The following is a 13,239-nucleotide window of genomic DNA, read 5'->3' as shown; positions in this document are numbered from 1 at the left end:
ATCCAGGTGGAATCAAGCTATTGTTTTTATCATGGTATTTTTTGTATAAATCAAAACCTCTAAACTAATTTAGTTTAAATTTTTTTTTTAATTTTTAAGAATGCCGAACGCAAATTACTAATATATCAATTAAAAGACTATGACGATGCGAGCATATATACAAAATGGTTGAGCATTGTACGTCGGATGACTCATGAAGGCGCTCCATGGTATTCAAAAGAACGCGCAGAAAAGTATATTTATATAACTTAAAAAACGCTGTACAAAGTTTTATTTAAATTTTTATTTTTGCATAGCGACTGGGAACTCGATGACACTGAGGGTCCATCCAGAGTCCATACACGTTTGCGGCGCTGTCATATGGATATCGATAGACGTTTCTTCATGGAAGACTACTATAATTCAGAGTTGCGTAGTAATGATATACCTTTCGATTTTAGTGCATCATCTAATACCGAATATATTCGGCCATTGGAATATCTGTTATCAAGTTATGATCAACAATTGAATATATCGCTCAACTCTCAAATTCTTTACAATTTCCCTGCAAAGTTTTTACCAGTGGATGGCGAAATTGATGGTGAAATTATATTAACCGATCATAAGCTATATTTTATGGCAACATATCGTTGCAAGTATTTTTATATTAACTGTGATATCTCGAGTATAAATGAAATTTGGTTAAAACGCTATCAGCATCAAGAGAAAGCTTTCGAAATATTTTTAGATACAAATCAATCACTATTCTTCTCACTACAAAATCAAGAGGATTATAAAATTATGTATGATGTGTTTTGCGATAAAATCGTTACACATCCTGATCAAACAAAAATTCTAGTTATTACACAGCAATGGCGCGAAGGTTTACTAACAAACTGGGAATATTTGATGACGCTCAATCAAATCGCTGGTCGCACGTATAATGATCTCATGCAATATCCGATATTTCCATGGATATTATCAAATTATGCCACGCATGTGTTGGATTTAACTGAGGTGGGAAATTTTCGTAAATTAGATAAACCTGTGGCAGTGCAACACATAGAAAATGAGCAACATTATATCAATAACTATACGGTGAGTTCGAAGTTAAAAGGTAAAACACAATAATTGGAAAAATTGCATTTTAAAATGCTTTTGGGCGAGCTTTTCTCTTGGTGGTGAAGAAAGTTTAAAATTTTCCGCCTGGAAAAAGTTATTTTGATAACACTATAAAGCAAAATCTTTTTTTTTCGGGTATTAAACCAAATTAAGTATTTTGCAGTGATTGATCCATTGGCAAAAAGTTTTTCAATGTAAGCCTTATAAATGTATGTAGATTAGGGTGGGTCGATTTGTATGGACGAAAGTTAACCGATATCGCGCCATCGATTTTTGGATAGGATTTGGGCTCAAGAAAAAAAGTTCAACTACGCATACCCAAAAAATAAATTTCGAGCCTGCGAATTTTCATTTTTTTTTACTTTTTTCGACTTTGATTTTTAAGGTTTTTTCATGACCTACTAGTTGTTGTACAGTGTGATTATTTGCCATATTTTTCACATTATCAGAAATATGTAAATGAAGCTTTATATCAAATTAAACTCTGCCTGTACTTCTTCAAGCGCAATATGAATAAATGTATCTAATATTTTATTTATCTTAAATTGCAGTATATTAACAATTCGATGACCAATATGGGCTCTATGACGTTGAAACCATATCATTATAGCTCTCATTATTCCAACTCTGGTACAGTGTTGCATTTCCTCGTGCGAGTTCCTCCTTTTACGAGCTATTTTCTCAGATACCAAGGTAAGTAATTATTACTGCTGCACACTTTGACTCTCGTATGACAAAACTTACGCACATGTCTGGTTTAAATAAAACTGTTGTTGTTGTTCATTTCATTTCATTTATTTATTACGACTCGAAGAGCCTAGCTTATACAATTGAAAAAAAAAAAAAAAAATTATTGCATTAATTAAAAATAGGTACAGTAGTTTAACAATAGGTACATCAGTTTAAATAGATATATGTATATGTATATATAAACGAGGAAATTTGTAATTTTAGAATTAGACATATAAATTAGGAATACGTATCACAAACCAGCTCAGATCTTAGTATTTATTTTATCCTCATAGATTTGACGTAAGTATATAACCTTTTTTTAAACAAGTTATTATCACTATTTTTTATGTATTCAGGTAGTTCATTGAAGCATTTTAAACCTTTGTAAAAAAGACTATTCTGTTCAGATTCTGTTTTATAATTAGGTAATTATTTTTGTTGTTTACGGCCTTTGAATTATAACTTTTTAAATATAAACGAGCTCTATATATTTTATTATTTTCGGCATTTTTCCTCGCAGTGGGTTTCTTATAATAATCTCTTATAAAGTTTTTTATTATGCGTGTAGGAAATTCATTATTTTCTAGAACATTTATTATTATTTTAATGTTTTCTTTATGATAAACTTCATCGCTGATCGAGAGAACTCTGTTGATAAAATTTCTGGCCGTATTGACTATTGTAGATTTGTCATGTTTAGAATTAAAGTTAATTAATCTACCTGACGCGGTAGGTTTTTTATACCAATCAAAACATAATTGGTTATTCTTTTTTATAATAAAAGTATCGAGAAACGGTAGTTTTCCATCCTTCTCCACCTCAATTGTAAATTTAATACTCCTGTTGTATCCATTTAGAATATTTAGCAATTCTTCCACCGTATCAGTTTTCACAATTGCGAAAAGGTCATCGACGTATTTGGTAAGCAAACGTGGCTTATAAGGGGAGTCATCTTCAAATTTCTCCAGTAATTCTTCCATTACAATGTCTGCTATGACGGGGGATGCTGGGGAACCCATGGGCATACCGCAGCGTTGCTCATAAATTTTATTGTTTAATTTAAAATATCTATTATCTCTAATGCAGAAACGAACAACTTCTAGAAAAAGTTCTTTTGTGAGTACCAAATCGTCCAAATATAACGTAAAAGACTCAATTGAATTTAAAAACAAAATAAAAGATACATACATATATGATGATGAGAGTCTCGTGTCATTTGATGTCATCTCACTTTTTCCCAGCATTCCCGTAGATCATGCCTTAGAAATTATAGCATCTAAGTGGAACCAGATAAAGAGCCACACCACACTCACAAAAGAACTTTTTCTAGAAGTTGTTCGTTTCTGCATTAGAGATAATAGATATTTTAAATTAAACAATAAAATTTATGAGCAACGCTGCGGTATGCCCATGGGTTCCCCAGCATCCCCCGTCATAGCAGACATTGTAATGGAAGAATTACTGGAGAAATTTGAAGATGACTCCCCTTATAAGCCACGTTTGCTTACCAAATACGTCGATGACCTTTTCGCAATTGTGAAAACTGATACGGTGGAAGAATTGCTAAATATTCTAAATGAATACAACAGGAGTATTAAATTTACAATTGAGGTGGAGAAGGACGGAAAACTACCGTTTCTCGATACTCTTATTATAAAAAAGAATAACCAATTATGTTTTGATTGGTATAAAAAACCTACCGCGTCAGGTAGATTAATTAACTTTAATTCTAAACATGACAAATCTACAATAGTCAATACGGCCAGAAATTTTATCAACAGAGTTCTCTCGATCAGCGATGAAGTTTATCATAAAGAAAACATTAAAATAATAATAAATGTTCTAGAAAATAATGAATTTCCTACACGCATAATAAAAAACTTTATAAGAGATTATTATAAGAAACCCACTGCGAGGAAAAATGCCGAAAATAATAAAATATATAAATCGACTACATATGTGTCAGGCCTGTCTAACAGAATAAAATATTCAAATATTTATGACAAAGAGAAATATAATTTAGCCTTTACCTACAATAATACGTTGCGACAAATTTTCAGTAATACCAAGAGTAGAATAGATAAATATGAGAAATCGGACTTGATATATAAAATTCTATGTAATGGTGACGGGTCCCACGTATGCGACAAAGTATATGTGGGGACTACTAAATCGAAATTAAAAACGAGGATTTCCGGGCATAAAACGAATATTAAAAATCGCAACAACCCTAATGATGGCAAAACGGCGCTAACACAGCATTGCAGAGAAACTGGACACTCTCCCAATTTAGAAAATGTAGAAATTCTACAGCAAGAGAGGAATTACAACAAACGCTACATATTAGAGATGCTGCACATAATAAATACACCCAGCGACAAACGGATGAACTTCAAATCTGATACAATTGGTATTGCCTCTGCCTTTAGGCAGCTGATCAACAACAACAACAATAATAGATAAGAGCATCTCCCACTGTTTACCAAAGAGTTCACCTGCAGGCTGCAGCTGATATCACTTGAGCGGCGCTCACTACTCATTTAGATAACTTTCTGCTTATGTTCATTTTTTGTTTATGATAACGGCTGTGTGTTATTTACATTTTATTGTTATTTGCTTTGCACTGTTCGTAAACTTATATTTTTGTTACACTAGTCGACATATTGCATTCAAAAATGTAAGTTCTGTACTTGTGCAAATGTGTATTTTTATGATTTTAATATGTATGTTTGTTCTTTTCGTACCTAGTCCTGATGATGACTTCAGACTGAAGTCGAAATATCGACAAATTAAATAATATAATTGTATATCAAAAATTCACGTATTGTGTTTTATTAAGAATATACAAATATTTGGCCTAGAGCTCGTTTATATTTAAAAAGTTATAATTAGGTAATTTGAAATCATTTCTTTGTCTTGTATTTCTTCCATGGACATCATAATTAACTCTAATATTTGTTCTTAAGTATTCAGCTAAATTTCCGTTTTTATATTGTATATAAAATTCATCGTAAAGAAAAATATTTGTTGCTTCACGCTCATCCAATTTAAACTAAGTAGCATATCCTTTATTGGAGTATCATAACGTTTGTTTAAGATGAATCGCATAGCTTTATTCTGCATTTTTTGCAATTTATCGATTTGCGAATCTTTCATAACAAATAAAATTGTAGAGCAATATAAAAAGTAAGGTTCAACAACGGATCGATAAACTTTAGTTTTATAGTAATTACTTAGGTTTTTGCAGGTTCTTTGCATAAACCATATTTTAGTTGCTATTTTATTTGTTATATAAGCGACATGGGCGTTGAATTTTAATTTACAATCTATTAAGACACCAAGGTATTTAATAGAATCTACGTTTTCAATTTCTGAATTATTTATTTTGAGAGTACCAATATCGGAAACATTCTTTCTAGTTATTAACATGTATTTAGTTTTTTCGATATTAAGTTTAAGTTTGTTAGCGCACAACCAAATATAAAGGGCATTTAAGTCACTTTGTAATTTATTTCTTAAATCATTTTCGTTTCTACCACTTATCCAAATTAGTGCATCGTCAGCAAACAATTTTATTGAACGATATTTCAAAATTGAATTAATATCATTAATGTAAATGTTGAATAGAATTGGAGCGAGGACAGAGCCTTGTGGAAGCCCAACCCTAACATCCACTTCATCTGACAAAGATGAGCCAATGATTGTTCTTTGCTTACGGTTGCTTAAAAAACTTTTAAACCAGTCTAGTTCTAATCCTTGAATGCCTATGTCTGATAATTTTTCCACTAGTATTTTTATATCTATGGTTTCAAAAGCTCTTTTAAGATCTACAAACACTGCTAAAATCGACATTTTATTACTAAGATCATCTTTCCGTTCAGCTAAAACCATATTTAAGGCTGTTTCACAGGAATGATTTTTTCTAAAGCCTGATTGTTGATGTATAAGTATCTTATTTTTTTCTAAGTACTGAACCAATTGGTTCTTTACCACAAGTTCTAAAGTTTTTTCATCGCTGGGCAATGAATTTATGGGCCGTAACTCCTCTGCTTTAATAGTATTTTTAACTTTCTCTATAGGAACAATTGTTGAAGTTTTCCACATACTTAAACTTTCATTTACTATTTGAGAATAGAAGAAGCCTAAATAGGGGGTTGCATCTTTCACCACACCATCTGATAATAATTTTTTTCCACCTCTCACAGCTTTGAACTTACTGACAAGTTCAGCGATGTCATCCAACTTTGACAAATTTAAAAACGCAGTTTCTTTGATTAGTTATATATACTTCTCTATCAAATACCTCTATATTATTACAAATATCAGTAATACTATCAACAAAATATTTATTTAAGTTGACAGCAATTTCCGATTCGCCATTGTATATTTGACCGTTTATTAAAATCTTCTTTATTGATGTATCTTCTTTTCCCATACTTATGGCCTGTTTTAGATATTTCCACATCATTTTGCTATCATGACTATTTTTATTTATATTATATTCCATATACTTAACTTTTTTAATTTTTACCAACTGTTCGTATTTATTTTTTATATACCGGTATTCGTCCCAGTTTCCTGAGATTTGAGCCAGTTTAAAAAGTTCAAATTTGAATTTGGTCATATTGGCTAGCTCGTTGTCATACCATTTATTATGTATTTTTAAATGCACTACTTTTTCTCTGGTAAGATTTTGCATGATATTTAAAAGAGCATATAATATGTATGGTAAATCGAAAATAATAATATTTTTTGGGGATAAATATCCGGGGAGATAGAGACCACTTTTCTTACAGAATGTGGTTTGCTAATGGGAACATTAATTGGTCATTCTACACGTTTAGGTCGACTCCATGTGCATCTGATAAGGCAGATAACTTTTTTACTGAGAAACATTTCATGGCAAAAACTGAATCGAAGGGTTTGCCAAGCCACCAACTCAATTTGGTGTTAGTTGTTAGCTCACTTTCAAAAAGGAAGAAAAAATATACTCCGAAAATTTAATTTTTACTCCGGCGTAGTCGTTTATTCAGGTTTCAGTTTTAAATGCGGGATCTTGGCTCATTTGTTTATGGACTAGACCATTCGTGTATCACTTTTTATAATTTTTTTATGACGTAAAATCGTTCCAATATATATCTTAAATTAATCTTTAAGTTCGCAGTACCAAACTTTGGAAGCATATTTTCTGGCCGTCGTCACGTTTCCTGACTTTTACACTAGGAACTTTATAATACCTTGTGCTTTTCGTTGCATACGAAAGCAATTTTCTAAATCCTTATGCTTGGTTCTCATAAGGTCAAAATGAAATTTTAATATCAAATTTTCCATGCCGTTGAGCAATTTCCATTTCACTTATTGGTCAATTTAATAGTCCTTTATAGTCAAAACGGAGGAAAGACGCATTTGACGTTGTATGACAAGCCGTTTTCATGATTTGGCCGAGTCTGTGGTCAATCAAATATGACCTAGCGAAAACCAAGCATAACCGCCAAGTGGTAAATCCGTATTCAACAGGTCCTGAAAAACCCTATCAAAAACCAGGACCTATGTTATAAAATAACTACGTCCTCTTGGAAAATACTAGAAGCTGCCTAGGACTTAAGCCACTTGCTGCTTCTATATCTGGCAGCTGTATCACTCCTAATAGCTGGAGTCTTAGCCTGGCAAGTGCAGGGCTTGGGCACAGAACGTATTTTGTATTTGTATTTATTAGGCAATTCATCCCAGCACAACAATTTGACAAAAATTATTTTACAGTGCTAGTCGGTAAAAGGCATAAAATAGGAACAATCTAATCTTGAAACTTAAAGCTAATGACTATGGCTAAGAAAAGGTTACAACAAATAATATATTTAATAAATAGTAAATAGATAAATAAAGGAATGATAGAGTACATTTGCTTAGAAGGAATCAGTATTTTAATTGTCTAGGTTATTATAGAAACTTGTTAATTCTTTATTGAAGAGCAGAGCATTGCTTATAAGCCTAAGTCTAGAAGGGAGCGAGTTCCAAAGACGTATGGAATTAATGAAGAACTGGCGATCAGATATTAGCATACGATGTCTGAAGTGGGTAAGGAGAACAGATCTAGACGACTGGAGAAAATTTAGCCTCCGATACAGATAGTCAGGTTCCTTCATATATATTAATTTATGTAGCGTAGTGAGCGTTTTAAGTTTAATAAGGTTATCGAAAGAAATGTTTAGCAACCTGTAAGCATGTTGAGAGACGTGGTCAAGTCTTTTCAACCCATAGACGTATCTAGCAATATTGTTATACACAACATTAAGTTTCCTCTTACATACATAGTCACAATTGGAGTAAACCTCACAACCATAAAGGAGCGTAGGTATTAAGTACGCTTTTGCTATTAGTAGACGAATATGTAACGGAGTAAAATATTGTGTAAGCCAGAGTGTACGAAGCATCCCATACACTTTTCCCACTGTGCGGAAGATGTGATCTTTCCATGTCAGGGTTTTGTTAAAAACTATACCTAGATTTTTTGCCGTGTCAACGTATTCTATAATAGTGTTGTCTAAAATTAAATTTTCCATTCCACTTTTATCTAGTGACCTTCTATGAATGACTATACATTTCGACTTCTTAGGGTTAAGACATAAGCCGTTCATAGAAGCCCACGTACCAATTTGACACAAATCGTAATTTAAGTTATTAATACATGAACTGGTACGATCACTAGGACAGCACATATACAATTGTACGTCGTCAGCATAAATGTGAATATTACAGTACTTGAGAACACCAGGCAAATCGTTTATATACAAAACAAATAACAGGGGACCAAGGATTGAGCCTTGTGGGACTCCTCTTAAAACACTGACGAAGTCAGACTTTCTGCTACCAACACTTACTGCCTGAGTTCGGTCGGCCAAATACGATCTGATTAGGGCTGTTGCACAGTTGGAGAAATTAAATAGGTTGTCCAGCTTCTTGCAGAGAACGGTGTGGTCGACCGAGTCAAACGCTTTTGAATGGTCGAGAAGAGTCAGGAAAGCAGTAAAATTTTTGTCAACTTGTTCTCGAATATCCTCTATCACCGATAGGAGCGCCGTTTTACAGCTACGATTTGACCTGAATCCAGACTGGGAATCTGTGAGAAGGTTATTATTCTGCACATAAGTATTTATCTGGCAGTGCAAAATTCGTTCGACGACCTTGGAAAGGAAAGGCAGAATAGCTATAGGCCTATACTCCTTGTTTTGCTTGGGGATTGGGATTACCTTAGCAACTTTCCAACATTTGGGAAATACACAGGACGTCAGCACAGAGTTAACCAAGTAGGTTAAGTGAGGAAGGATTTTAGGAAGAATTATTTTTAAAAATTTCGGACATATACCATCGAACCCCATAGCATTAGACTTTACTGAAAGAATGGCTTGAACGACATCACACTCATCGACACTAGCAAACTCAAGAGGACCAAAATCAACATTAGCGCGAATACAATGATTATCAGCACATATATTGTCAGTTGAGATTGGCAGATTTACAAAATTTATATTTATCTCATTAATGTCTACATCAACGTGCTCGATCGTTTCCTCCTCCAAACCGCACTTCCTACATCTGCTATCACTGACCAAGCCTAATTTAAAGGCATGTGACGCCAGAAGGCAGTGTCCAGTCAGAATACCCGTCATGAGGCTATAGTCCTCTCTTTTTAATGATAGAAGCAACTTTGTTAGTCTAAGGTTGTAAGACCTACACATAATCTTCGACACTTTACAGCCCCGCGCTTGAACCCAGCCTTTCCCGCACCTTTGTGCACCTCTCGCCTTCGCTTAATCTCGCACAGTCTAATTGGGACGTCTACGGAGCAAGCTTCAAGGGAAGCGCCCTTTTTAGCTAGTTCGTCCGCTTTTTCATTCCCATCTATTCCCATATGCCCTGGGACCTAATATAGATGTATGCTTCGCCCTGTCCCGATTCTCTCCAGAGACTGCTTACACTCTAACACGCATTTAGATGCTGTGATATGCGAGATTATTGCCTTAATTGCTGCTTGACTGTCAATATAAAAGTTAACACGGTTGCAGCTTAAGCCATTCTCTTCCAGGGTTTCTACAGCTTTGGTTACGGCTAATATTTCCGCTTGGAAAACGCTACAGTAATCCGGCAGCCTGTAGGATTTGCTTATTTCCGGATCAGCACAGTATACCGCAGAACCTACTCCTTCCACTACTTTGGAACCATCTGTGTACACATGTATCGCCTCGTCCGCCATTTGCGCACCCTTGCGCCAACCGTCCACCTCTATTGTGGCCTTAAGATCTCCCTCGAAGCGCAGATAGGGAATCTGGTAGTCTGTTCGTCTTGTGATTGATGACGCTATACTACTATGGCCATATGGTCGGTGGTCAAGCTGCCCCGAGGCACCGAGCCTCGTTGCGGTTGTTAATGCTATGTTCTTTGCTACCAGGTCTACAGGTGGAATGTGCAGAATGGCATACAGTGCAGCCGTCGGGGTTGTTTTCAGGGCTCCCGTAATGCTAAGCATCGATAGTCTGCATACCCCCTCTAATTTTTTGAGGTATGTTGTTTTTTGTGTGGCTTTCCACCAAACAAGAACTCCATAGTATAGAATACGGCTTACAATCGCTGTAAAAACCCAATGAGAAAGAGAGGGCGATAAGCCCCACGTACACCCCAGCATTCTTTTACATGCATAGAGTGCCGTTGAGGCCTTCTTGACCCTCTACTCCACGTTTAGCTTCCATGACAGCTTACTGTCTAGGATGATTCCTAGATATTTTGTGCAAGGTTTCTCCTGTAAGGTCACCCCTCCTAACTTAGGCCTGGTCCAATTTGGGACCTTGTACCTCTTTGTAAACAAGACCATATCCGTCTTCTCCGCATTGACTTTCAACCCGACATTAGATGCCCAGGTATGAATATCCCGAAACACCCGATCCATCAAAGAACTAATCGTTGGAAGGCACTTTGACAATTGCAACGTCATTTGCGTAAGCCGTAAGTTTTACGGGTCCCTCATCGAATTGCCTGAGCAGTTGGTTGATGACCAGCGTCCACAGCAGAGGTGATAGCACCCCTCCCTGCGGCGTGCCCCTGTCCACTGATTTCGTGGCCTCGTACAATCCCCATTGTGATGTAATCTTTCTGCAATTTAACATGCAGCCGATCCATCTGATTAAGGCAGGATGTACTTTAATGTAATTAAGACCATCCATAATCGCCCATTTTGAAACATTATTGAAAGCCCTGACAATGTCCGAGAAGACTCCTAGAGCATGCTCCTCATATTCCAGGGATTTCTCTATGCTTATTACCACCCTATGCAATGCGGTGTCTACCGACTTGCCTTTGGTGTACGCATGCTGTGTTGTGGAGAGCAGTTTTTCTTCCACGTTGGACTTTATGTACACATCTATCAGTCTCTCAAAGGTTTTGAGCAAAAATGATGTTAAGCTAATGGGTCTATAGTCTTTGGGATACACGTGGCCGATCTTCCCCGCCTTTGGTAGGAAAGCTACACAAGCAGTTCTCCAAGAGTGCGGTACATGATTCAGCCTTATGCACCCATCGAATATTATTTTAAGCCATTCCACGACCGCCATACTTGAAACTTGTAGCATGGCCGGGAATATACCGTCTGGGCCCGGCGATTTAAACTTAGAAAACGTTTTCACTGCCCATTCTATCTTGGTATCGGTCACCAAGCCCGGCACTAGTAGCTCCGTGATCGAAGTGTGAGTGATGTCTGCTGGCTCTTCTAAACCGTCTCCAGATGGGAAATATGTGTCGAGAAGCACCTCAAGGGATTCCTCACTATTACGTGACCATTCCCCGTTCTCTTTCTTTATTATTCCCTGTTCTATGTCTGGCAACATTTTTATACTCAGCGTGCTTTGCACACAGAGTATATTAACTTTGATTGGATAACAGTTGGTTGTGCAGGTATAAAGGAATCGAGATAGATATAGACTTCCATATATCAAAATCATCAGTGTCGAAAAAAAATTTGGTTGAGCCATGTCCGTCCGTCCGTCCGTCTGTCCGTTAACACGATAACTTGAGTAAATATTGAGATATCTTCACCAAATTTGGTACACAAGCTTATCTGGACCCAGAATAGATTGGTATTGAAAATGAGCGAAATCGGATGATAACCACGCCCACTTTTTATATATATAAAATTTTGGAAAACACAAAAAACCTGATTATTTAGTAAATAATACACCTATAATGATGAAATTTGACATGTGAACTTATATGATAAATCAATTTTACAAATATTATTAATCATAAATCAAAAATCGTTAAACCTATCGTAACAAAATTCGGCAGAGAGGTCGACTTTACTATAAGGAATGCTACGAAATTGGTTATGACCACGCCCACTATTATATAAAAGATTTTTAAAAGGGTCGTGGAAGACTAAAATAAGCTATATCTTAGCGAAAAAGAGGTTTACATCAATGGTATTTTATATCAATAAATAGGAAAAACTTCAAATTTTAAAAAATTTGCGTGGCACCGCCCCTTTTATGACTAAGCAATTTTCTATGTTTCGGGAGCCATAACTCGAAAAAAATTGAGGGATCGTAATAAAATTGGGTACACAAATTTTCCCTATAGTAGAAAATATTTCTAGTAAAAGTGGACGGGGTCGGTTAAAGACCACGGCAGCTTAGATATAAAACAAGTTTAAAAGGGTTGTATACTAGAATAATAAGCTATAAGTCAGCAAAAAATAGTTTTGAATCAATAATATTTCACTTATCAAGTTTTGTTGTAAGAGGAAATGGGGAGACATTTTTTTAAACGGGCGGTGCCACCTGTTATGTAGAAAAGTAATTTATCTGAAATGAAATGTGCAATTGAAGCTCACGCTGAGTATATAATGTTTGTTACACCCGAACTTAGACACCTTTACTTGTTCTGTTGTAGGGTCAGTCCTAAAGCTGGTATTAGGTCAATCTGCGACTCATAGTTTTATTTATTTCATTCCTCTACTTTCCATACAGACAATAATTTTGACTTGCCTGATCGAACATTTCATTCGCTAAATACAACCTGGAACTTAGCTAGTCGCGATAGCCCTACCGATGTCAAGGAATTAATACCAGAATTCTTCTGCTTGCCTGAAATGTTTGAAAATTTTGAGCGTTTTAATTTCGGTTGCCGTCAAAATGGCGAACGCGTAGAAGATGTGCAGTTGCCGCCTTGGTGTCAACGCGACGCACGTCTATTCATACTGATACATCGTCAAGCGCTAGAGGCAGAGTTGGTACGTAATCATCTACATCATTGGATAGATTTAATCTTCGGCTATAAGCAAACTGGTGAAAGTGCAGTTGAAGCCATAAACGTTTTTCATCCAGCGGTAATTTACTTTATTGTTTATCGAAGTATTATATA

General features: G+C 35.6%; 2 protein-coding genes across 3 annotated transcripts in view; both read left to right on the top strand.

Annotated features, from left to right (window-relative positions):
- The window catches only part of mv (lysosomal-trafficking regulator mauve), an 88,075-nt gene that overhangs the window by 61,810 nt on the left and 13,026 nt on the right, over nucleotides 1–13,239 (top strand). For both annotated transcript variants that reach the window (XM_067788831.1, XM_067788832.1), the window contains exons 17-20: nucleotides 100–233; nucleotides 297–1,077; nucleotides 1,653–1,794; nucleotides 12,846–13,204. In XM_067788831.1, coding sequence (XP_067644932.1) covers nucleotides 100–233; nucleotides 297–1,077; nucleotides 1,653–1,794; nucleotides 12,846–13,204 — 1,416 coding nt within the window. The remainder of the gene's footprint in view (nucleotides 1–99; nucleotides 234–296; nucleotides 1,078–1,652; nucleotides 1,795–12,845; nucleotides 13,205–13,239) is intronic.
- On the top strand, nucleotides 2,970–4,617 carry LOC137233767 (uncharacterized). The gene is made up of 2 exons (XM_067757120.1): nucleotides 2,970–4,510; nucleotides 4,582–4,617. Exon 1 carries the CDS (start codon nucleotides 3,238–3,240, stop codon nucleotides 4,294–4,296), a length of 1,059 nt encoding a protein of 352 aa, XP_067613221.1. The 5' UTR covers nucleotides 2,970–3,237; the 3' UTR covers nucleotides 4,297–4,510; nucleotides 4,582–4,617.

This window comes from Eurosta solidaginis, chromosome 5 (assembly GCF_040869045.1).
Source record: "Eurosta solidaginis isolate ZX-2024a chromosome 5, ASM4086904v1, whole genome shotgun sequence".
In the NCBI taxonomy this organism is placed as follows: domain Eukaryota; kingdom Metazoa; phylum Arthropoda; class Insecta; order Diptera; family Tephritidae; genus Eurosta; species Eurosta solidaginis.
This window is presented reverse-complemented; position numbering and strand designations above follow the sequence as displayed.